Consider the following 27,064-nt stretch of genomic DNA (forward strand, 5'->3'; position numbering starts at 1 on the left):
CTGAACATAGTGTCAACAGTGATGGCAGAAGTAGACTTGTAATCTTGGGATGTTTTTTAAAATTTATTAGACATGCAATTTGGATTAGGGATAGGCATGTGTCAGATACAATTATCTGTGTAATGATATAAAGCATCTAAGCATGTTCTTTTACCATATATAAATAATTTATACAACAGTTTTAGTTCAAGGGAATGTGATGGAGAGATATTCGTTCTTGAGGCAATTTTTTACTGTAGATTGTGTTTTTATGTGCAGAATTTGTTAGAAGCAAGTATGATTTAAACAGTGATTGAAAATTTAAGAACCTTCTTGCTTTTAACTTTCACATTATATGTCTCTTGTACAATGACAGCCAGTCATTTTACAGGAGAAATGATGGCTTGCACTGCATCTTCAAATCCGGGTGCTCTGTTGAAACTCAGTCTGCACCGTCATAAATGACTCTCATGATAATATAGTTTCTTAAAATGATCACTACAATGGATAACAATTGCAGTTAGGTATAACATGCAGTATAGAAATTTGGTACATGCTTTATATTTGCTCTTTGGAGGAGTACTAGGTGTTTCAGTTTTTAGTGATGGGCATGATGAACTGTGGGCTTCCACTTGTTATGTTGGCAAATTCATCAGTGTGAGTCTGAACATGTAGTTAAGGATCCAAGTGTGTGAAGACATGTCTCTTCTGTCACATGTTGTAGAAAACTCTCACAGAGTGGAAAGATGCCAGATCAATTTTCATTAAACTTGGAAAAGGTCTGACAGCCGCAGAGACCACTGGTAACACTCGCAAACATGGTTATTCCAAGCAACTCCGGTATTGTTCCTTGAAGACCTCCCTGTCAATCTCTCTCTCTCTCTCTGTCAGAATGATTTAATAACTGAAGTTAAAATTTCCCAAGGAGACTAAGGAAGTCAAGGGACCTGACTTTCAGTGAATTTCAGTGGGATTTGGGGCTCAAATTGAATTTTCTTTGCAAACATAAGATTAGAGTTACAACAGATTGCTTTTTTGTGGTAAATTGATTGAAAGCTGTGATAGTTTGCAGATTGTGTACATAAGTGTAATCTTCCAATTGAATCTTCCTACTGTAAATAACTGAAAACATGTTTCCTATGAGAAGAGATGCAAATGGACAAAGATACTAGAAAGAAAAGGTCACTGAGTTGCTTGAGTGAGCAAAATCTACATCAGGATATACATTTGATTTTCATTAGTACTTTATACATTATTTCCTGAGCCTGCCTGAGCAGTGTCTATGTGTTTGGTACCAGCTCCAGGGCAGATTTTCTGGGTGTCCTTGCTCTTTGGTTCTCTCAGAGTCACCGTGTCAGAGAGAGATGCCCGAGGGTGGCTCAGGACAGCCTTGAGGTTCCTTGGCTGCTGCAGCCAGTACCGAGGCCACCACCCATCCTGGGACTGTCTCTGCTAAATCCTCAGCTGCTACATCTGTCAAATGACAAAGTGCACAGGGCCAGCTCTGGCCCTTCCTCTAGCAGGGTAGGGCCTTGGGAGATGTCTCGAGACAGCATAACCAGGAAGGAAAGGTGAAGAGGCTTCTTGTCTTTTGGCATCCTTCTTTGCAAAGGATGCAAACTCTACTGTGTTAGAGATGAAAAGAGAATTGGTGGGATAATTTCATGCTTTAGTGGGCCAGAAAGGACTGTTACGTTCATTTACTCTGACATCTGTGTTCAATCAGATTTCATTACAGTGTTATCCCTTATCCAAAGCTCTATTTTTATAAAACCATGTAGCTTAAAACAAAGCACTCAGAGAGAATCTGCCATGTCCCTAGGAATATAATAGAGTTAACTATTTTGTTAAAAAAGTTACTGCCATGAAAGTGTGTCTAAAGTTGGCAGAAAGTCATTTCTACATAGCCTCGAGCCACCACATTTTTTGTGTCTGTGAAAGCATCTTTTACTATTGAAGAATAAAAATATGCTTAATGATCTGTTAATCTAAGTAGTTGAGAAACAAAGCTGTCATGTCTCATTCTACTCACAGAAGAAAGAAAAATCCAGAATGAACAATCTTTTCTTTTAAAAAATTGCAGACTAAATGAAAGAATATTGATGATTTTCTTTAAAACATGTCAGCTGAATAATTAAATTACCTAATTAGTGAAAGTAACTTTAGCTGATTAGAAATTTTTCATATTTTATAAGTCAGCCATATATGGTATTTTGAAATAATCTTGGAAAGATCCCTTTAATATAAATAGTTTTCTCTTGGAAATGCCAACACTGCAAGTTAGTAATACTTCTGTATTTTAGTAACAAATTAACATATCTTACTGGAACTGGGAATGAGCTGCAAATGGAGCTGTAAATCACAGTGACAATTTATATCTTAAAAAAAAAAGACAAATGTAGCTATAATATTACCATTTGTAATAGCAGAACCTTTTGTTAGAGTGATTTTTTTAAAGCTACAATTGGTGTTTAAACTATGCCATTTAATAACACTGATAAAAATGTTGTGATGATCATGCTCTGACAAATTATTAATATAGTTAAAATGTGATTTTAAGGATATAGTCATTTAGGATTTTTTTTTTGTAGAGAAAATTATTTGGTTCTGGTCATGCTGAAATATTGAATTATTCAGATCTTTATGTAGGACTACAGATTAGCAGATGTAAAAGATTTACAGATTTACAGATGTAAAAGTTTTGTTTTTTTTTTTTTTTTTTGCTTAACACATAGACAAAATCAAACCAAAGCAAACCATGTAAAACACATTACTTAAAATGCCAAACTAAAACATTTTCACAATTTTTATTTTATTATTGGTGTTGCGTGTTGATATCTACCTTTCCTCATGAGGTGTGTTTGGGTGTTTTTTACAGGATCCTGATTCAAATGGTCTAAGGAGATATATTTATAGAATCATATTTATTTATAGAATCAGTTTGTTACTAACAAATGGTGTCTGTGGTGATTTTCTGTACAAAACAAAAATATAAATTAATTTCCTGCCTTTTGGTTTCTTACAAAACTGTATTCACCTCTTTTTTCCATGACTCACTGTGAGCTCAATTTAATTTTCTCTGATTTTCTTGAATACCTCTAACAATTCATTATCAGATTTAGGAGGATCTTTTCAGGGATCTGCAACAGCAGCTCAGTACTTCTGTATCCTGTTTCATGGGGCTGTGTTAGCAGTGTCAGGGTTGTTTGAGAACAGTTTGTTTCTCCATGGTGGGGCACCCATTAGCTCCTTGGGGAAGGAGGGATTTATTGGGGCACTGCTTGATGACATTTTTCTGTAGCTGGGATGAAGGGATTGAGTTTGGTGCTACAGCAAGAAACTCTTTTGTCCTCGGGCAGAACACGGAGTTGAATGAGTGAATGAGCTCTCATGTCTATCTTATGATCTCTCTGTGGAAAACAGGAGAGATCCTTACCCTGAACCCAAAGCTCAAGTTTCCTTTCCAGAATCAAACATTTCACCATAATTCCAGCTTCATGAAAGTGCCCAAACAATGTTGCTCCTTTGAAAGACCATATTTTTAACCTTTGGACATTTTCATAAAATAGTGGTGTTGTCCTTCAGCTAAAATAAATGGTCTCCTCTGTTTATAATTGTTACACATGGATGGAAATGTTTAACAGACTCTTTGACCTGTAATAATATTTTCAATATTGTTTCAAAAATGACTGTGCAGCTCTGCATTTCACTTTGCCAATTGTTGTTTAATATATATTTTTTATTGAAGCTATTGCAGCTTTCAGCCTTTCTGAATGTAGAAAAATAATTTTTTTAGCAGTACAATAGATGTTAAAACTCACGGGGTCAGCTGCAAATTACTGGAATAATGGGCTTTTGCTTACAGGCAGATTTTCAGTTAGATATGAGTAATGAAGTGTAATTACTGTTGTTTTGGTTGAAAGATAAAAATGTAAGTGCAATTTACAAAGAAAATAAGAAATGCTGTGTGGCTTGCCCTTCTTTGCAGTCTATTAGTGGTAGAGAGGTAGTGAAGGGAAAAATGATCACCAACATTTTCAATAATTAACCTATGCCTCCTGGGCAGAAACCAATTTTTGAAAGGAAATTAATTCTGAGGGAAGATGATTGAAGTAATTTCCCCCTTAACTACTTTATTCTGTTGTCTTGCTGGTGGGACAAAGCAAAAATGAAAATATGTATATATATATATATATATATATATATATATATATATATATATATGTGTGTGTGTGTGTGTGCGCGCTTACTATCAGTACTTAACCTTCCCTTTCAGTAGATATTTGGTCTGCTTCCACTCCTTCCTCACATTTTCTTTCCTAGGCACAAAGGACCTGGCTTTCAATAATGATGAAGTATAAAAGAATGCATGTCAAACCTGCCTCTGAAAACCAGATGTCTGTGTGCCATTATTTGTGCACAGTAAAAGCCCACATCCATAGACACTGTGTATTTAATGTATATATATTTTGCTAAGGAATTGGTACTTATTCCTGGTTCTTCTGATGGTTCGTGATGGCATACTCTTAACATCTGGTTCTGTGCCTGATAAATTTCACTGAGCTCTTCTCCTGCTTTTCTTCTGGGAGTTGGTGCATTCTCCTAGCTCAGAGATATGAGAGGACCTGGGTAATATATTCCTGTTGGCTTGTGCTCTTAGGCTACCTCAACATGATGTAAAACATTAAAAATAAATCATAATACAAAACCTCTGAAATGCTCTTCCGGGCTGGTTTCTGTGGGTCTTGTAGCTACGGACCTTTCCAGCTGTGATATTAAATTTTGTATCTGTTTTTTCGTTTTCATTTTCTTATTTGGGATCTACCCATTGGTAGATCTCAGCTTTCACAGTTGGTATTTTTTAGTTACAATAGCCTGAAGAAAAGGGGGTGACACACAAGTGAACAGCCCTGCCCATTCTACTGTAGTTAGAAGTTATGCTAAAGACATGAAAATCAATTCTAGAGGCTGAGATCAACAGAGTCTATAAGCATGTGCCTGGGGATAAGCCCTAGTGAAAATTAAATGTGTATATGTAGCCTCAACTGCCAAACTATTAAAAAACAAAGCCAAGCAATTAAAAGGCAGAGATGAGATATTCCCATTTAACATGACCTTGTGGAAAGAATGCCAATGAATCAAGAGGCTGCTTTAGTATCTTAAAGACAGCCAACAGCTTCAATGTCCTTTTAGCGGGAACACCACTGAGTATTAGTGCTGAAGTGCCAAATCCTGCCTGCTTCAAGAGAGAAGTCACACTGGCTTCAAGAATACTCTTAATGTGAATGTTAAATTCACTACTTCGGATTTAGCTCCCAGTGTTTGAATTAATGGGAAATAATACAGTGAAATTATCTAACCAGTTATTAGTTAAAGGTTTTAAAAATAATTTGGAGTAGTAGCTTGCTTATGATTTAGTTAATAATACTTATATTCAGTAGATAATTTTCTGTATGGAAATGGACACTACTTCTATGACAAGTCATTGTTTTGTTCTTTGGAGTAATCAGAACTTTGGTATGCTGACAGACCAAGAATTCAGAAGGGACCAAGGAGTCACTTAGTTGGTGTTAACACAAATGGTCAACATCTCTGTATAGTTGCCCTACTAGTCACAGAAGAGATTTTTAAGAAACACACTCTTTTGAAAACTCACAGTTTGGGAATTCGTGCCTTGTCAACTTTTTGGGATATATTACCTTGTGTTCATAGCGCAACATACCAACATAAACTTCAAAGTTTGAAGCTGTGGAGCATTTTTGAGAGCTGATTTCCAGAAAGTAGCAGCCAGGAGCAGAGCTGTGCCTTCTGTTGCATCTCTTCAGACATTTTGACTCTGTTCAGCACAAGTAGCATGTGCATCTGTCTGGGACCTAAATTTCAGTAACAGTATTTTCCACATCAAAATTCCTACATGAGGAAAAAAAGTGGGAATTTTGAGAAAGATCACTGTTATTCATGCATTTGTTGACACTTCTGTTAAAAAAATCCCAAACATCTGTTTAGGTTACCAGTGCCTTTAACTTTATGGTAGGAATATCAGAACAACGTTGTTATCAGTTTAGGTTCTGGTCATGCTAGTAATGATGTGTTTATCTTTGGTCATGCAAACAGTTCATATGAGTGGGGACTATCCATATGCTTAAAGTTAGTTGTATGTGCTTTTAGAATGTCATCACCAGAAGATTCTTGTGTTAGAATTGCTTTAAGAACTTACAAAACTGATAAAACCTGATTTGCTTAATTATCTGATCTAAGAATTTCTTTGTGCATGGTGTCTAAATTCAGTTAACCACACTGGTAGGAAATTGCACTCAGAAATTGCAGCCATTTTCACTGATCTTTTTCAACAGATGTGTCTTTTTCATATTTACTTGCTAACTGCAAGTAATTATTGGTAATACTATCAGCAAATGTTTATTTATAGGTGAATATAAAGAGCGAAAAAACAGATTTTGATGAAAACCCCCAAGTAATACTTGTATGTTCCAAGCAAAACAGTCATCTCTAAAGAATGGGATTTTGACTTCCACATTTCTCAGGTTTTAGGAATAAAGCAATAAAGACTCTCATTTTAAGCACTGGAGTTGTTTTCCTTGGGGCAATAATTTCTTTAGCTGAGTATCTGTAAAGCTGAAATACCATGGTACAAGTATAAGCTTTTCTTCTTTGGTATTTTCAGTGTTATCTGATTTTGGATTGGATGCACACACCTGGTAGTGTAACTAAAAGACAAGCATTGAGTCTGTGAAATTTGGGTGTAAGTTGAATTGCTTTGTAGGCACTGTGGCTCTACAGCATAGCAGTGACTTGGAGCAGCATTGCAGTGACAGTGTATACAAGAAGTACGGTTGGGGACAGACAGCCTATTTTAGCTTGTTTTCTTTGAGCTTACTTTCCTGGGTTTTTATGGATATAGTAGAACTGGAACCAGTAAAATGATTATAATGTTTTAGAACATGGCCACAAATGGCGAGTACAAAGCATGAAGCAGCTTAGCTTTTTAAATCAGGGAATGATATCTGTTTTAATACAAATGCTGTCTTAGTTATAAAGCTGTAAGAGAAAGGTAAAAATCTAAGGTAAAGAGAAAGGTAGAAAATCTTTTCATCTGATGTTGGCAAGTCACTTAAATAGAATTGAAACATATTTTATTTAATTTAATGTCCAGCATTTTTTAATGGAGTGGTAAGCTGGACCATTCATTTTCTTTTCCATGGTAGGCATGTAAAATTATGTTTTAGTTATGTTTCTCCATAAATTTGTCTTCCAGACCTGTGGAATCTGCTTGTTAAAATAGTGACAAATATATTGTGTACAAAGATCAAGAGAGGCTACTGAAGTAGTTTTGTTGCTCTGTTTATTGTTTTGATTGGAACACTGGATCTGAGAGACTGTTAAAGTCATGGTAACGCTAATACATTTTGAAAGGAAGTGATTTAAAGATGTGAACTGGACATTATTATCTGAACGGCAGTAATGCTCAAAGCATTGTTTTTTCCTGAGCAAATAACCACATTAAAGACAAAATCCTAAAGCATGTATAGATACGTTTGATTGTGCATTCATGATGAAAAGAAGGAAGTGAACTGGTTTCCTGACTTAAAAGCTTTTGCAAAGTCTGCCTGGTTTCTCACAACTCAGTTCTGTGTCCTCAGGCTTAAAAGAGTGGTTAAACCTTATGGTTTTTGGGGTAGCTTCTGTGTGTGTGAAATTAGACAGAATGAGGTAAACACCTTTGTGAATTGGAGCAATGTTTCTTTGAAAGCTCCTTTTTGCTTGATCCTCACTATCCCATTACAGTGCTGTGGCATGAGAGGAACAGGGGAGAGCTGGGACCTGTTCCCCTTTGAAACCTCTGCCTGTCAGCTTTGCTCTGTGGAGAAATCAAAACCTGCTCTATACCCTAGAGAAATAACAGTGCTGCTCCATTGTCCAGTGACAGCACAGTACAGCTTTCCAAGGAAATGTCTGCTGGAGAGGATGCTATGGTATCATAGCATGGTGGTGCTTCTTTTACTTGCAAATTCCCAGCAGAAAACCCTGCAACTTTTTTTTTTTAAACATATAGTCCTTTAAATTTCTTGACACATAAATATTCAAGATTATATAAAGTTCATCTTGCATTTCTGTTAATGATCCGTCCTCAAATTTTAAACAAGTAATCTGTAAACACAGGGCTTTTCTTGCAAATTCACATGAATGTATTCTTCTTGTTGTTTTTATTTTTTTTTTGTGCTGTTCTTTCATGAGAGCGTTGTTCAGCAGGTAGGACACTGAATCATTGCTTCAATTAAGTAAATTACACTTCTGGACTTGCTACTCTACTTCATGACTATAGGGGATTCGTTTTCTCTTTACTATCTCTTGTTTTCCAATCAATATCCTCATGGTAATGTAGGTAATTTTGGAGTAAAAATTTGAAATCTACAGATATAAAAGGATTATAATTCTATACCACTAAAAAGTATCCTGCAAAATCTATTAAAATTGCTCTACTATTCTTAGAGTAGCTAACATGTATATACATACATATATATAATATACCTTCAGAATGCACCATGTAGCTTTTGCAGGATTTTGCAAATTCTAAACTTCCATTGAAAATAGAATAAAGGTCAAATTCTGCTTGTCTTACACATGTATGAAATGAACAGTTGTACTATGGTGATGTGCTGCCAAGATTTGGACAATGGAGTCTTTCAGAAATGTTCCTCCTCCTCCAGTGATAAGCTGTGTGGTGACATGTGTGTGCACACAGAGGAGATGACAGGGACTGCGCAATACATACTTTTGTTTTGACTTTTTTAACCAAAGTGTGTTTTTTAGAACCCAGAAGCCAAACGTGTAGCTCACTAACGTGTAGTTTCTGTTCATCTAGGCACAGTATGTGACTTGTGACTTTAATTGGTACTAGCATGACTAATATAAAGAGGGACAGACAGACGGTTCACATATGCTTTTGAGAGTGCCACAGGGACATATGTTATATATTCCCATATACAGAGCCTACTGCGGATGTCTTTTGGTGTGATTAGAAGAGGAAAAGGACATTCACAATATTTTTATAACTTGTGTCTTACTAAATTTGTTAGTGTAGGTAGATTAAAAAAAAATAAATTGTTTAGTTAGGCCCTTAACTAACTCTCTTCGAACCAGGATATTTTTACTTATCTAGCGTCTGTGTCAGAGGTAGAGCTGTGGTCTGAAAGACTAGGTTTAGGAGGGCTGGGAAAGTCTATCCCTCATCACTGAAGAGAAAGTACACCCAGAAGAAGAGATATGCTTGGTAATGGAAACTCTTAACCACAACACTGAGACCTTTGGAGAAGAAAGAGACTTTAAAGAATCCACAAGGTCTTTGGTCTTTGGAATTGTCTTGTTTAAAAGCCATGTAATATTAGTAAATCAATGTGTGCTTTCCTCTGAAGACTTAGGATCCTACATAACAGCAGCAGCAGCAAGCTTCAGCAGATTTCTGGGGAAAAGCTTTTGCCAGGTCCAGTTGGAGCTGGTTGTGTTGAATGTCAGGAGTAATTCTCATATGGCTCTAGGTCACCCTGAGATCAGCTCAGTCGGTTAGAGCATGGTACTGTTAATGCCAAGGTCATGGATTTGATCCCTGTGCAGCCCATTCACTTAGGAATGTGAGTGGTTTCCAGCTCAGAATATTCTGTGATTCTGTGAAGTTGGGTGGGAGCAGGTTACCTGTAGATATGCTTTCCTAGAGAGACCAATGTTCCCACAGAATTGTAATATGACTTCTCATCATTGAACATGCATGGCTAATGCAGGAACTCAGAGGATTGCAATCCTGCATTTCAGTGCAACTCAAACAGAAGAGATTCAGATTGATGCTGTAGCCCATATGTCCATATTAACAATAGTTTCCTCCTTTTATCTATTGAAGATGATTTATGGTTTGGAGTAGAGCTTTTAACTCAAGCAGTGTACATCACATCTGTTCTATCATGGGAAAGGACATATTGCTGCTGTTTTACAACATAGCTTTTTGTGACTTAGACAGCTTGCAAATCTAAGCACCAGTCAAGCTTATGGCTATGAGGTTGTAAGACAAATGCTGGATTTCCTTAGGTGCAATTTAAAAAATCATCTGGATACTGTGTGCCCTGCCTTAGCATCACAGTACTCTGGCATGTCCCCTGATAAAAATGTTTGTTACTTCCATTGAAAGGTCTTGGCTGTCACATCTGTGCAGCTCCCTAGATCAAGATCCCAGATCATAGCCTGAAGAGGGAGAACAAAAAAGAGTTAGCTGAAATTCCTGGCAGAAGGCTGAAAGGAAGGTGCTTATACATCATCTGCATATTTTTTGAACCTTTTTAATCCAAAAGCTGGAGACCTTCTAGTATTCTGAGTGGAAAAAATTCTGAAACTGTTCTCCATAGGATTTTTTTATTTGTGAAGCAGGTACAATTTTGATGACACCCTTATTGAATCTGTTTCCAGTTTAGTTCTCTTTCTATATTATCCAGTAATCTTGGGAATCAGAAAAATCTTTATTCCTAAATATAGCTGTGAGGGCTGTGACCAGAATTTTAAGGGTCCAGGACCCTTCAGTAGCCTGACAGGGTTTGCCTACGGACCTACAGTGCTGGTTTGCCCTTTGCTTTCACAGCAAGGTTTGAAAGTTTGGGGCAGATTCTTTCAAGTACCTAATTTTGAAATACTGAAATGTTATGCTTGCCATGCTGTATATTTAGTCCCATTTATGAGTGTAAATCAGTTTCTTGCACTTGGTGTCCATTTTCTGATAGTGACCACTATCAGATGCTGAAAAAGATGCTGTAATGTGTCTTAAAATGGCAATTTTAGGAACTTACCTGTTGACACTTCCTCCTGCCATTGGCCAGGAACATGGAGGCTCTGTGTTTTCTGAAAGACTCAGAAAGTGACATTTTGCCTGTAAGTTACATTAAAAACAAATACAGCTTGAAGCCTGAACAGCATAAAGTAATTTTAAACTACTCCTGAAATTGTCAACAGGATTTCTTTCTCTCAAATAGAACCGTGTACAGTGTTGCTTTTATCTTTATTGTGCAATGTTTCTGCTTACAAGGAAAACACTCTGAAGTTTCCAGGTGCACAAAATACACTATTTGGGTAGTGATTTGAAACCTAAGCAGTTGCTGCATTTTGCTGCTTTCAGTGGTGGAACTAAAGCTGAATTAATGCAGTATAAGTATTTTTTCTGAATGCTGAAGTGAACGGATTAGGTCAGTCTTTTACTCCCTTTGTGTTGCCTCTCTAAAGATTTTAGAGATCTGAGTTTGCTGTAGTTGTCTGAATCAATTTTCCAAGCAAACATTTGTAGAACAAAATTTATTATTGGCCGTGGGAGTGTGGAGATAGTTTTTTGTTTGTTTGTTTGTTTTTTCCCTCCTCATGATGTGAATTTTGCAAATAACAGTTACTGTGGGATTTATCTAAGCACTTGCTGCTAAGGAGCAGAGTTTCAATGTTTGATGGAGCATTTTAGGCATACAGAGAATTGTTTACAATCAATTCAGTAGAGAACATGGCTGGAATAAATTTAAATAGTGAACACAGTTCTGAAAACCATTATGTGAAAAGGACTTCAAAATCTATTTATGCAAAATTGCAGTTTCACAAAAACCAAAAATGTGTTAAAAAAAAAAAATTACTTAAAAGTGATAAAACTGTGCAATCAATTTGTGGTCTGGCAGCACTTTTTAGTATAGGCAGCTTTACCTTTTGTGGTAGCTACTGTGGTTTTTTTTTTTTTGCTACAGTAAGGCTCTCTTTTTACTTGTGAGAATGCTCTTTTTCTTCATTCTCTTATTTCAAAATGTAAGATGGAAATATGCAAGTTATTTTGGTTTAATCAGGCAGATTTAATGATTCATTTTTGTTTATTTGTGAGATATAATTTACTGTAACAGGTAACATGGAAACTCAAGCTGTAGCAACTCAGTTATACTTCTTCATCTGCTGCAGTCTAGGATTCAGCATGTCTGATTGAGGATAGGACCAAAAAGGATGGGGCCTGCATACTCCTGTTGTGGACAGGGACTGGTCCAGTAACCATCTGGACCTGGAGAGAGAATTACAGAGAATATGATAATCAGTTCTTTCATGTGCTGCTGGAGGATCTGCAGCAGCTGAGCAAGTGTTGCTGTGCTGGAGCCTGGGTTTCCGTGGTACAAGATACGTGAGCCAACAGCGGGAACCAACCTTTCCACTCTCTTGTCTTTTATACTTACAGGCAGACCCTATGGGAAACAGGGCAGAAGCATCTTAAAAGGAAAGGGTACTGCAGGGTATATTAAAGAAGGAAAGAGATATTGTGGGGGAATGGAATGGAGTGGAATAGAGCAGAGGCATTTCAATTGGAAGGGACCTACAACGATCATCTCATCCAAATGTCTCACTGCTTCAGAGCTGATCAGAAACTAAAACCTGTTACTAAGGGCATTGTCCAAATGCATCTTAAACACACTAATGAGTCTGGCACCTCCCTAGGAAACCTTCACAAGTGTTTGACCTCCCTCTCCATAAAGAAATGCTTCCAATGTAAACTTCCCCTGGTGAAGCTTTGAACCATTGCCATGTGTCCTGTCACTGGATACCAGAGAGAAAAGATCCAATGAGTAAAGATGCCCTCCCTCAGGGTGCTGTAGGGCAGTGAGGTTGCCCCTCAGCCTCTTTCTCCAAACTAGAGAAGCCTTGAGTCCTTAGCTGCTTCTCATAGATCATTCCTTCCAGCCCTCTCAGCAGCTTTGTTGCCCTACCTGAACATATTCAAGGACCTTCACATCCTTCAGTTGTGGTGCCCAGAGCTGCACACAGTGCTCCAGGTGAGGGTGCACCAGTGCTGAGCACAGTGGGATAATCACCTTTCTTGAGCAGCTGGTGATTCTGGATTTGATGCACCCCAGGATGGGGTTTGTCCCGTTGTCTTCCAGGACACGCCTCTGGTTCTTGCCGTGCCTGCTACCAACCAGCACCCCCAGATCCCTTTCTGCAGAGAGGCTCTCCAGCCACTCTTCTCCCAGTTCATTCTTGTGCCTGATTAGTCCATCCCAGCTGCAGAATCTGGTGTTTTGACTTGTTCATGCCATTAATCACTGTCCAGTGCTCCAGTCTGTGTAGATCCCTCTGCAAGGCCTCCTGTCCCTCCAAGAGTCAGCAGCACCTCCCATTTTGGGATCATCAGCAAATGTGCTAAGGATGGATTCAGCTCCTGCCTGCAGGTTGTTGGTAAATGTATTGAACAGACCTGGCCCTAGAACTCAAGCCTGGGGAACACCACTGGTGACCAGTTGTCCCCTTTGAGCTCTGCTGTTCAGCCAGTTCTTCACCCAGCACAGCCTGCAGCCACTCACCCCACAGGACAAGTTATCCTGAAGGATGCTGTGAGGGACAGTATCAATAACATTATCAAAATACAGAATAACCACATCCATCACCTTTTCTTCATCCACTGGGTGGGTGACCTTACCACAGAAAGATAACAAGTTAGTTCAATAGAACTTTCCCTTTGTGAAGCCATGTTCTGTCAATTTCTGAAATAGGAATATTTGATTTCTTAAAATGAACCATTCTTTTATACGCAGTATTAGACTGGTGGTAACTAAATTAGAATATTGTCTTTTGCTCTTTGATTGCAATTTTTATTCTTTGGTTTTCTTCTTTTCTGTTTCCCTACCATTAGTTTGACTTTTTAAATTTATATGTTAAATAATTTTGATTTACTTTAAAGGAAATGTTACCAAATGGGAAAAATTTTATGCAAGTCAAGTATGCTTTCCATCCAGAATACCAAAATAGTGTATACTTGCATAATTTGACTGAAAATGTACAGAAAGCGGTAATCTTCTTACTGATATGTGACTTAGGCAGAAGTTGCTGCCTTGGTTGCAAAAAAGGTTCCTTAAAATTTTAGGTTGCAGAACTTCTTGTTTAAATAAGCATCATTTGCTTTGTGATTTCATGTGTAAATAACTGATGAAACGTTAATTTTATTGATGTATGACTCAGACCTTTTATTTCCTCAGCCATCATGTACGTAATGGGAGCACTTGGACCTGCAGCTGGATACTTGCTAGGAGGACTTCTCATTGGGTTCTATGTTGATCCTAGGACAACTGTGTATATTGACCAGAGTGATCCTCGATTCATTGGAAACTGGTAAGGATCAAGCATTTTTCAAAACTATTCTCTCAATTGCCAGTACAGAATTGTACAGCTTGGAAGATTTTATCCCTTGAGGATTTATTTAAGGTTGCAGAAGGAGGCCGAGGAAGATGATGTTTCGATTGATTACTACACACTGGCCTCTGACAGAGAGGAAAGATTTGCCACAGGAGTGCTCAGGAACAGTGCATGGAAAACCCCCTAGGTTTGGCTGTTCATGACTGTTCCTGACCACAGTGGGCACTGATTGACAGTGCTTATCACAGAGACGGCAGGGCTGAATATTGGTGTTGCAGGAGGCCATGGATGATCTCTGCTGCCCAGAACCAACCCCTTCCTAATGAAAGTTGGATTAATCTCTTTGGTTTTCCAGAGGAGGTAGCATGAAACACTGAAGTCTGCTGCCCAGATGAGAAACACTCAACTTTACTGATCCTACTCCAGATGAAGGAGATAGGATGAGGTCAGAACATGCTCTTTCCAGTCTTTGTTTCTCAGGGTGATATTTAGGCAGCAGATGCTGTAAAGCATCACATTATTGTCTAGTAAGGAGTAGGCTTCCAGCAGCACTGAGATGTAGCAGCTGTAATTGTTAGCTGATGTCTTCAGGTAGCCTTTGAGATGTGGCCTCCTTGGAAATGTGTCTTTGAGGAAGCAGATCTTGAGGAGGCTTTAACTGGCTTTTCTCAGATAAATCATAAACTTGCCTTGAAGTTTTCATGCAATCCCAGAAGAAACCTCAAGTTCATTATCCCAGGAGGAGACCTCTGCTTTGTTGATGTAAGGTGCAGTGTCAGTTCTCATGCCCTAGGTTAGTGTTTGTCACTGCACCACTGCTTGCGGTCTGTATCTGTTTCTGTTTATTCTGCAGTGATCTTTCCTGACAGTTTGATATGAAAAATTCACTCTTTGGAGTCTTCTTAAACCTTTAAAGATTTAGTCCTGCTTTATTGGTTTTACATAGTCCAAGAGCATTGCTGCACTGTTTTGTTGAATTTTCAGCAAGAGAAAGGCAAAGCTGAGTGCAGCCTTGGGGTTAACAACTCCCTGCTCTGATTTATCTACTGATTTATCTCATTGAAGAGATCTGTTATGTGAGTGTGAAGCAATGTCAAAATTTGGACTATTCTAGTATAAAAGGTTTGGAATCAAAGTGTAATATTATACATTCTTTGTAAAATTCTTACACTTTATGTGTTTTTAATGACATGTCAGAACTGGTAATCGGCATTTGATCAGTACTTTTTGATAGAAATTGCAAACGGTCCCATAAATAGATTTGTTAATTGAAATCAGTAGGGCTGTATGAATGTGGGATAAACTTTTGACTTTATCCATAACACAACCACTGATATAACTGAGTTTTAACTCAAGCATCTTCAGCAAAAGCAAAATAGCCAAATCAACAAAGTCAGTAAAAGTCATTCAGTTTTCATTTTTTATCTTGTTGATTAAATCTGTAGGGTCTGGATTTCCTTGAAGGGTATTCCAGGTCTTTTTATTTCTCTTTAATTTTTGACTGTGTTAGTTCTTTCTCTCTTAAATTTCTGAGGAGTGTCAACTGCTATCAGGTCTCCGATAATTTGTTGAACAATCTGTCATGGCCTCTCATGAAAGTTTAGTGGTGTTCATAGCATTTGTATCTCATTCTCTTTTCTCATTCTGAAGCTAAGTCTACCCATTAAAAAAAAAGCAAGACCCCCATGGTGAGAGGGTGAAACCTTTGTCCCTTGCTGCTCACTAACAGCCTGGTTGCAGAGAATTCTGGAAGTATAGACTTTCATTACAATGAAATGTATTTTCTGGGACTGTGACATTTTGTCCTTGCAGGGAAGTGCTACGTAGTCAAGTTTATTTTTATTTATGCAATCTAACAATTTGAAATGTAAGAGTATCCCAACACTTACTGCAGCTGACACACTTTGAAAGTATGGTTCAGTTGAGACAACTTAATGGGAAGTCATATTTGAGATTTCTGAGTCTTCCTTTGAAGTGAATTAGTGTCTTTGATTTCTATATTTTCTTTATTTTAGCTGTAAGGTTCCTAATGTAACTTATCATGGGACCCAATTTAACAATTTCCATTGTAGAGGAGGCAATGCTTACAGACAAAATAGGAATATAACAGCTATGATACATGGCTAAAATAAAAGCAGTATAGCCTTTTTTTTTTCCTTAAGCTGTTCTAGGAGATGTATTAGAGGACATGCAGTTTGGTTTATCTCTCGTGCAGCATGGTGAGGTAAAATGGTTATTTTTATGGGTTATTTCTGATCTGATTATTCCTTGAATTTCACAGGACCCGGATTTCTGCTCCTAGGTTTTGCACACCTGGGGTTTCTGTAGCTGCTCTGGGCTAAATTACGAGCCAGCTGTCTATGCCAGCCCATCAAATGTTTGAAACTGTTTTTTATTCAAATGTGGTAACTGTAGGTATATCTGGTAGAAATCATTCATCATGTTGTTGTCTTTGAGAACTGTTCATGTGTTGTATAGGGACCTCGTTAGTTGTGGAGTAGCCCCTGGCGGTCTGTCAGGTGCTTTAAATCAAGTTTTCTTTTGCTGACACTTTTCTGAGTGTTTTCCTAGTTCAGAATCTGTTTAATGCTTGGATCTTCCTATATAGTCTTTCATCAACATTCCACCCAAGAAGTTTAAAGGAATTCCTTCAGCATTGTCTGGTCCTTCCTTAGCTTTAATTGCTTTATTTGAGGTCCTACGGCTTGTGCGGATGCCTTTGAGGTATTCTTCTGCATATTTTCTTTGACTTTAGAAGACAGAAAATCAAGGGCTTTTTAAATTACTATAGCTCCTGTTCTGACCTCTCAATTTCCCATTGTAGGTGTCCTTATTATTTTTTATACCCATCTTTTGTCTGTTTTCCAATTGTTTGATATTTCTCCAGGAAGTTGTGTAGATGGTGAGATAATTGCATCCAGTGCTGCATTTGTGACATCTCCAGCATTTAGTATGCTGTCATAACTGTCCCTTTGGATTTGAATTTCATCTCCTTCTGCATTACAGGCCCTGTCTCCTTTGCTGTTTCCTCCTGAGTGGGTGGTTGCAGATTTCCTCATATTATTGCCACAGATTGTTTCTTTGATCAGTGTCTTTGCAGCTTCTGCCTTTGAGATCCTGAAAGGGATGTTGCTACATTTTTATACAGACTACGGATTTATTCCGTCTGACAGTGCTGACTAATCCTCCTAAAAGTCTGCTTTCTAATCCATGCATGTTATCAGCTAAAATGAATGGAGGATTTTCTGTTTACATAATATCAAAATTAGTCAAAACTTTCAGTCACTTATATTTGCCTTGCAAAAGCTTCCTGTAAGCTTCTAATAAAAATAATGTTACACATGGCTGTTTATTTGTTGTTTGCCTGTGTGTAATAATTTACCATGTAGTGTGTTACTTATGAATTTATTTTCATTGAAAAATAAAGTTTGCAATATTTTTGCATTACAAATACGAGGCCAAATGCTTTTTGTTTCTTGGGCAAGAAATCCTATCTACTCACAATTTAAAATGTTTAAAGTTTGAACAAATATATAATTAATACTGTAAAAATAGTACAAAAGTATGTAAAAATTGTTTTTGTGTTGGGTTTGCCTGGCAAGGTTTTGGTAGCGGGAAGGCTACAGGGGTGGCTTCTTTGAGAAGCTGCTGAAAGTTTCACTTCTACATGAGAGAGCCAGTATCAGCCAGCTCCAAGAGGAGGCTAGCTGAGGTTGAGACCGTCAGTGGTGGTGGTAGCACCTTTGAGACAACATATTTATGAAGGGGGAAACAAAAAGATGTGCAACACCAGCAGCAGTCAGAGGAGAGTGGAACGAGAATATGCAATAGAAACAGCTCTGCAGACCCCAATGTCATTGAAGAAGGAGGAGGAAGGTGGAGGTGCTTCAGGTGCCAGAGCAGAGATTCCTTTGCAGCTAGTGGGAGCCTTTCATTACATTTTCTCTCCCCTCTCCTGCCAAGGATGGGGAGTGATAAGAATGGCTTTGGTGGGTACCTGGCATTCAGCCAGGGTCAACACACGGAGATTCTGGAAATTTGATTTGAAACGAAAAAGCTGTCATTGTTGTGGTTGGCTGTTAAAATAACGTGACTGACTTACTGGAACTTCCAAATACTAACGAAGATTTGTGTGGTGGGTTGTCTTTGGCTGGCTGCCTGGTGCCCACCAAGCTGTCTCACTCCCCTTTCTCAGCAGAACAGGGAGAAAATATGATGGAAAGCTCATAGATTGAGATAAGGATGGAAAACCCTCATTAATTACTGTCATGGGCCAAGTAGACTTGAATTAGGGATATTAAATTTATCACCAGTTAATAACAGAGTAGGATAGAAAGAATTAAAAATAAACCTACAAGCACTTCCTACCCATTCCATCCTTCTCCCAAAGCTCAGCTTCGCTCCTGACTCTTCTACATCCTTCATTGGAGTGATGCGGTGGCCTGTGGAAAGGGGGTTGTGGTCAGTTTGTAACACCTTGTCTGTTGCTCCTTCTGTGCTTCAGACAGTCTTTTATTAACTGGTCCAGCACAGATCCTTTCCATGGGGTGCAGTTCTCCAGGAACAGAATCCTCCAGCATGCAGCATCCCCCATGGGTGACATATCCTGCCTGAAAACTTGCTCCTGTGGAGGCTCTTCTTCACAGGCCACAATTCCTGCTCAAGCCTGCTCCAGAGTGGATTCCCCACAGCCTGGAGGTGGTCTTGTCCTGGGCCTGCACGTCAATCTCTGCACCTGGAGCCCCTTCTCTCCTTCTCCTGCCTTGAGGGTGCAGGGCTTCCATATTTTATTCTGCAGTTTCTTCCATATTTTCTCACTCCCTTCGTACAGTTGCTGTGAGTGTTTTCCTCTTTCTTAAATAAGTGAACACCAAGGAGCACAAACATTCTGATAGACTCAGTGTTGGGTAGTGGTGGATCTGTTTTAAAACTGACTGGAGCTGTTTCTGTCCAGCATGGGACAGCTCATGGTGTCTTCTTGTAGAAGCACCCCTACAGTCTTCACTGTGCTACCAAAACCTTGTCATGAAAACCTGATACAATGAGATGAATCTGTAGTGAAAACTGCAGTTCCAGTATGTAAGAAGAACTTTCTGGACGGATTCAGAGGTTGTCCTTCTTTATGGAACCAGTTATGTGAGGTTTTGTTTCCATTAGTCTTTCCCTGTTAGAACTCAAAGGTGAAATGATGTTATCTGACACTGCTATCAGTGTTCTGGCTGCTGACTTAACTCTGTACAGAATTTCTAGTGAAGTCCTTTTGCCCATCTGTGATGCTGTGGTGAAGTCCATGAAGCTTTTTGGCTGCAGGGAGGACAACTGTATGTGGCTGAAGAGGTCAGTTGTGTATCCCACACATAGTCCCTTCTTCTGCCATACCTTCAGGGTATGTCCCAGGTCATTGTCTGAGAGCCAAGGAATCATTTCAGGGTTGTTTTTATATCCCATATTTAAAAGACAGAGGGAGAGAAGAATAAATTCTTTGTGAAGACTATTTCAGGTTGCAGTCACAGAACAGAATTTTGGGCATAAACCCTGGCAATGAATTGTAGCACATCAGTTCTTTACATTCAGGCTTTGAGAACTCCTCAGTTGTGAAGGAAGAGAATGGGACAGTCAGGGCAGTGAGAGGTAGGCACTGGAAAGCAGAACAGATATAGCCCTGATGTATCTATCAGGACATTTTATCTTCTCATGACATGGATAGCTTTTTCTGTGTTCTCCAGAGAAATTCTATATTGCTTTACTGGGAATTACCTGTGAAAGGCTAAGTCAAAGTGAATTCTCAGCACTTGGTACTGAAAAATTACAAAAACTGAAAATTTGTAGTAACTTAAAGCTGACACTATTTAATAAAATTTGGTGAGTTCTGGATAAATACCTTTCAGTAAATAAGCCAACAGAAGCATCTTCTGATTAAGGAATTTAGTGCAGTGAAGGTTCTCCCCCACTGCAGTTCTTTACTCTTAGGTTTTCATGTTTCACAAGTGTGTCTTTACAGCCAGTGCAGCTTCTAACACTAACTTTGATTTTTTTGTTTCACATAATGTGTTTGCTTTTGTTTCCATTTCTGTTTTCTTGACATTAGGTGGAGTGGATTTCTCCTTTGTGCCATTGCAATGCTCCTTGTGATATTTCCCATGTTTACCTTTCCAAAAAAGCTCCCTCCTCGACATAAAAAAAAGAAAAAGAAGATGAACTCTGCTGATGTTTCAAGTGATGATGATGTGATGAAAGAGAAAACAAGTAGCAAAACAGAAACAGACAGTTCAGTTTCTGCCTCTATGGGATTTGGAGAGAATGTTAAAGGTAAATTCTTTTTAATTTATAAATGCTTTAGATTTTGTGTATCCTGGATCATCCAGGATTGTATGAGTGTGATTGAAGGCAGTTTTGATATCCTATATTTGCTATTATGTTTTTGCTATTGAAATTTAAATACTCATCCTCTGAAATGACAGGCTGCAGCAGTGATTGTAGGACATCCATTTTCTTGTTACCGCATGAATTTGTGCACCTGAGTTTGTAACTGTCACACTTGGTTTATAAGCTGAACTTCATGGAATAAAGTGCTCTTCTACAGTATATGTGAAACAAGGAATTCTGGTGTGTGAGTTCAATTACATTCATGCATTTGGGTAAGTTCACAGAGAAGGATGATTTGTTTCATATTCCTTTCCTGTCTGTTTTGTGCTGCAAACTGTTTTCTGAAGGCTTAGACAAATAAAACCTGTGCTAATTTTGAAACAAGAAGAGATCAAAAGATTGACAAGTAGTAGAGATTTTCATTTTTTTTGAGGAGTAGCCATTAATATAAAATCTAACAGTAAGTAATAATCATTGACAAATTGCCTGGGGAAGAAGAGCAGTGTTGCTACAAATTTATTAATGTGAAGCATATAGAATTTAAATTGACAATACAGACTTGGCAGTATCATAAAATTGAATAGTATAGGACAAGAGTGAATGTGCCTCAATGCCATTGTGTTGTTAGTGCTGTTGTGTCCTCCTTGGATTCTAAGATGCAAATGCTGGTAGTGCCGTTTCATGGTAGCCTGATAAAGGCAGTGGGACTGGGAGAAACCATGAAATATCTATTGTACCATCAGACATAATTTGAACTCAAAACTTTTAAGTGTTTGTTGAAATAGACATTAGTGTTACTTTTTACTTGGATATCAGTCCAGGCTATAATGATTGGCAGACTTTTTAAAATGAAACATTTATGATCACTCTTTATGCTGAGTAGACAAGGCTTAGCAAAACCAGCTGTTTTTAGTGTAATTTTATGTTTGCACACCTCCATATTGATTTGCTCTGTATTACATTTACACTGCTTCTCTCCCTCAGGGTGCCTAAAGTTGCTGTTAACTTCTACAGAAAAAAGAGGTAGCAGTACTTTCTTGGTGTGATTTTATTAGCTCACAGATCAGCTTCTTAAGGTACAAGACAAGCAAAGAGCAAGCAAAGTGAACCTCAAATACCAGAACTTTCAGACCATGTTCTCCCTTTGTTGCCAAAGTGGTTGAAAATGTGATGGAGAAGCAAGAAAAGCATGTTCCTTGCTCCTTTAAAGACTCCATTCTGCATATATGTGAGCCCCAATACATAATATTTTCTCCTCAATCCACACAACTAGTTGTGTGTTTTATTTGCCTTCAAACCTACTGGCTTCTGCTTAGTGGAAATAGTTCAGGGTTTCTTCTGTCAATATTTTCTCAGTAACACAGGGAATTGGGGGAGTCTAATCTTTGCTGGACTCCTTCCTAATGATTGCAAGCAATGTCATAGCAGAGGGATTGCTTCACCCTTAGGTGTACCTGGTGAAGATACAGGTATACAGATGAAGTGCATATGGGTGAATTTGCTGATTGCAGACACATAATTTCACCTTCCAGTCCATACAGGCACAGCAGATGCAGAAAAAACAAGTATTTGCATGGGAGAATGTTCCCTAGGACCCTTTTTTACAGAAATAAGAACTTCTGTATGTCTCATTTTGGCGTGTGTTTCTTTGGTCTATATCTGCCTTGATGTGTAACATACATTCTATACAATTCTATATTAATATATTATTGGAGCTACCAAATTAGAGCTTTTACTGTACAAAACCTTTAATTTTTTTTTTAGAGGAGAAACTTCACCATGTGGAACAGTGAAAAGAAACATGCCAGAAAGATAGTGAGGTAGTTGAGATAAGCAGACAAAGTATTTTACTGTAAGCTGATAATAGCTTTGCCATTTAGTGTCACTTACCCTAGCAAAGAAGGCCTGCAGCAGGAGTGCACTATTATTTAATTATTTTTCCAATTTAAGTGGGCTTTATGGAATAAGATCATGCCTCAAGCTTTTCAGCTGAGGTAATTTTGTTTATAATGGGAAGGAAAAAAGGATCATATGTGCCTAGGTCATTTAGCATTGCTTCTTCTGAGATGCAGCAAACATTTTATACTTTCCATTGAATTTCAGAGCTTCATCTTTTTATAGCACTATGGGCAGTAACTCCGCTTTGGCAGTGACCAGGAGACTGTTGATTTAGTAGGTCATATCTTCTGTTCTGTACTAATAAATATCAATGATGTCATAGTCTGCCGTGACAGAGATCAGTGCCATCACATCTCTGTAAAGAAAGTAAATGTTTTGTTCTTCCAATATGATGTCATCTTACCCAGGAAGCCTGGCAAAATGATTTTTGCCTTGTTGTAACTTGTCCTAATTTCCTAATTAACTCTCTAGGTGAATGAAAAGGGCTCAAAAAGTTATGAGAGTCTTTTTTTCTGCACTGAATGCCTGCATAGGCTGAAGAAATAAACCAAAACTGGCTCCATCCACAAGTAGTTTCAAGCTTCAGTGACCTGAGCTTTATTTTGGCCCATGGTAGAGCTGAGATTAGATAAAAATACAGATACAACTTTGCTTTTTCACATGTTTCAGATTGCAAGGGCTTGGAATTCAGTCTTTTCTTACTTATGTTTCAAGTAGTAAATGTGAGTTGAAGAATGCTTCTGAGTCAGGTATCAAAAGTATTAAGTAAAAGAGTAAGTAGGTCACAGGAAGAAGAAAATTGGATGTAGTTTATTGGGGAAAAATAGAGGAGGTGTAGATTACATGAGCTAGAAGAGTTTATAATGAAGATACCATGGTTAAATCCCATATGTGCAGGTACTACATGAATCTGAGCAGACAAAACTACTGTTTTCATTTATTATCTAGATACCCTTAAGGTTTGGTACCATGGAAATTGTACCTGCAATCCTTTTCACTTACCACTATAATGAAACTTACTGTGCAATTGAATAAAGGAGCAGTGTAAAGAAAGCAAATGTATATATTACTTAAAATAGAATTATCTAATCTGAATTAAATAATTAATCTAATTAATTACATATATTTTGTAGCCTTTGGTTTGTTTGGTTTTTTTTTGTTTTGTTCCTATGTACAGCCCTTTCTTAAATGTAGAATATTCCTGTCTGCCTTTTCATATCTAGCAGCTATCGTATGCCTTTCTCAGTGAGTTCCAGTGAGGGACAGAGACGGGATAAAAATGATAGTCAGGGCATCAGCAGAGATAAAAGAAACTCCTGAGGGGCTTTTGACTGCAGGATAAGCCCACTGAAGTGCTTTGCCAAGGATCTGGATTGGAGTTTCTGTGCTACTTGAAGATCAGTTGACAGGATCAGAAGAGGAGCAGGAGACAGTGGGCTGTGTGTGGGGGCACTTGGTGAGTGCTGTAAATGGCAGAGGGTTCCACAGACCATGGGCTGGAGATCCTGCAGTGCCTTGAGCAAGGCACTTCCTTCTTGTCCTTTCTTAGGCTGTCCTGAAGAGCTCAAAATAGAAAAGATTGGCATAGCTCCATGCAATGATGAGAAGTGTTAACTGGAGCCTCGAGGACCTGCTCTAAATCACATTAAAATAAGTAATATTGATACCAAACTGGTTCTGAACCCCTCCTCTCTTGATGGGATTAAGATTAGGCGCTGTTCAACAGTCCAGCCACCACCCAGGAATTTAAGGCCTGTCCTGAGAGTCAAATGAGGTTGTTTAAATGGTGTGGATAATGAAATGGCAAAATACTGCTCGAGAGATCAGTGATTAGCTCCATGCAGGATATATTTGATGTAGTTGTGTGTCACTTCGCTGGTTTCCGTTCTGATAAATGAACCAGAAATTCTGTCTAAAATCTTGGCTCTGCTTTGTACTGCACAAGAGTGGAAGCTGCCCCTGAGACCTAGGCACGGATCCAGCCTTCTCCAGAGCTGCAAGTTTGGGTGCTGTCCAGACTGGGAGCACTAGCAGAAGGAAGGTCTTTCAGCTGATATCTGCCTCACCCTTACAAAAAACTTTTCTGATGGACTACAGAAGGACAGTGCTGTAGGCTGGGGTGATTTATTCACGTTGCATTGCCTTGGGCTGGAACAGGGATAAAAGAAACTATATTAAATGTTGAAGAAGAAGGTGAATTATTTGAGTTTTTATTGAAATTCAGTTTACAGTGCTTTGCTTAGATAAATATTTATGAATACTTATATTACTTGCAGATTTTTCTTACGCTTTTCTCTTATCATGAATCAAGCAGTGGTCCAGCACATGAGTAAAAGAAATAAGAATACTGACCAGAGAAAAAATACTGTCAAAGATCATGAAAGGAAAAAAATTGCCAGTAGACTAGGAAACCAGTCCAGCAAGGCAGGTTTCAGTTTACTATTAGTTGTATACTAGGTTATTGGAAAAAAAAAAAAAAAAGATCAGATGTTAAAATTAAAATTTGAGTTACTTCACAGAAATATAAACATGTTTGCAGCCATGCTAAAAGATTGGTTTAGTTCTGGGAGTGTAGTTGATAGAGGTTTATTAGTTTAGATGGCAGAATGAGGGAAATTGCAAGTTCTGTAGGTTTGTTTCTGATTCACATTTGCAAAAACATGCAATGTCTTTTGAAGATGTCTTTCCTAAAAATCAAACCAGGTTTAATAATGGCCTTGACATCAAAGCCTAGGCCTATGGCTAGACATACAAAAGTGATTTGACATAGAAATGTTGTAAAAGCATGACTGATTATGTAGTGTAAAGGATCCTTTAAGTTTTTAGTGTTCTTGCTTTTTTACTACAGTTATTGTGGCTGAAAATAATTAATTACTTAATAGTACCTTTTATTATAGGTTTTTAAATTCAGAAGTGTAGTACAGATGCTGTCACATAGGGTTTGACAGAGATCATGGGAGGAAATCAGGGAAAATCTAACTCTGAATCTGTGTTTTTATTTCCAAATTTCTTGCTATATAGCAGCTTTTCCTTGTGTGCCAGACAATTGCTGTTTATAAACCACAAAGCTCAACTCTTAAGTGCTCCAGGTGGCAAGTATTAGTGTGGCATACAGAAATCAGCTCTTTATTTCATGCCAAAATTTACAGTAATCAACAAAGCTGTTCTCTGAAGAGCCCTTCACACTGTGCTTATTCCAAGACACTAAGTTTTATCTACTTAACAGTAGAAATTTCATTTCAAAATACTAATTAGTTTTGAAATTAATAATGACCTTTAGCCTGAGTGCTTAGATGAGATATAAGTAGGAGTCAACAGAAGTACAGCTCTACATACAAACACCAGAGCAAAATGTTCATTAGCTCTGCAGTTCTTTGCCAAATTATTCCTTTAGCTGACTGAAAATTCTAAGGCAGACATTTTCCTGAAGCTCAGTTTTACCAGGAAGGGCAAACTTTACCAGGTGTTGTATGTCTGGACCAGTCTTTTTGAAATAGCCAATTAAGCAAAGACCTTGAGTTCATCTCTTGGCCAAGAGCTACCAGTTCATTTCTACAAAGTACACTCATCCTAACAAAATTATCTTTCTCTCTGTGATGATACCTTATTTTCTCACACATTTTTAACCCAGGTGAGCAGCTGCCATTAAGTAGCCCAGTTTGCAGCAGGACCAATTCTTCTTTCTGCTTCCTGACTCCTTTCTCACTGCAGCAGCAGCATGGTCATAACTGCTTGCTCCTGTTACTTCTATTGCAAACAGCATCACCATTTTTTTAAAAAAAAAAAGCTGTAGGTGGTAAAAACATTAAGATTCACATATATGAGTGCTTCTTAATATGATTTATTCATTAGCTATTTCCACCAAATTTTGTATTTAACATTTAATATGTTTCTTCATAGATGTAGCAGGAGAGCATTTGACTACATTAAAATTATAAACCAAGTACTCATAATGAATTCAGTATAAATTTTGACAACTGGCATAAGCTAAGACTGGATGCAGTCAGACAACTTAAGTGCTAATTTGCAGCTTGACAAGTTTTGACATGACAAGTGAAATTCTGTTTGCTTTTATACAGATAACCTACTGGAGACAGTGGAGAAAGTGAGACAGATTTTTGTCTTGATTACTTTTAGCGTCAATAAAATTCTCACTCAGTGTTCTTGCTCAACATGTACTTCTAGTGGTTGCTCTTGTCATTGAATTCAGCTGACTTTGATTCAAGCACTATTCCATTTCTGTACCAAGTGAAAAGCAAATGAAAAAAATCTGAACTATAGTAGGTTGGATATAACACTTAAAAAAATTTTGATCTTGGGTAAAAAATGTCCCAAGGAAAACTTGTTTAAAATCACAGCATCTAATGCCAAAAAAATAACAAACTGCTGAATAGGGTGATGATAATTTGACATCACTGAAGGACTAAATTAAAAGTATGTAAGTGTTTAATTTTACAGTGTTGAATTTCATGGGAGTTTGATATTTAATTTGAGAATAATTGCAACATCTATGAATACTTTTTCAATTTAAGGTAATGATATACTCTCATTTTTAATTGGTTGCTTTATTCCTTCTGAGAATATTAGTGAAGTTGTATGTAGTGTGTGTTGAGATTCCTTGATA

General features: G+C 37.9%; 1 protein-coding gene across 1 annotated transcript in view; it reads left to right on the forward strand.

Annotated features, from left to right (window-relative positions):
* SLCO5A1 (solute carrier organic anion transporter family member 5A1) overlaps window positions 1-27,064 on the forward strand; it is a 73,680-nt gene that overhangs the window by 18,137 nt on the left and 28,479 nt on the right. The window contains exons 2-3 of the mRNA XM_088058957.1: window positions 14,019-14,151; window positions 20,264-20,484. Of these exons, the coding sequence (XP_087915083.1) occupies window positions 14,019-14,151; window positions 20,264-20,484 (354 nt within the window). The remainder of the gene's footprint in view (window positions 1-14,018; window positions 14,152-20,263; window positions 20,485-27,064) is intronic.

Source organism: Pseudopodoces humilis, chromosome 1 (assembly GCF_049639895.1).
Source record: "Pseudopodoces humilis isolate 2021_Gansu_Grassland_sample_001 chromosome 1, ASM4963989v1, whole genome shotgun sequence".
NCBI classification, from domain to species: Eukaryota; Metazoa; Chordata; class Aves; order Passeriformes; family Paridae; genus Pseudopodoces; species Pseudopodoces humilis.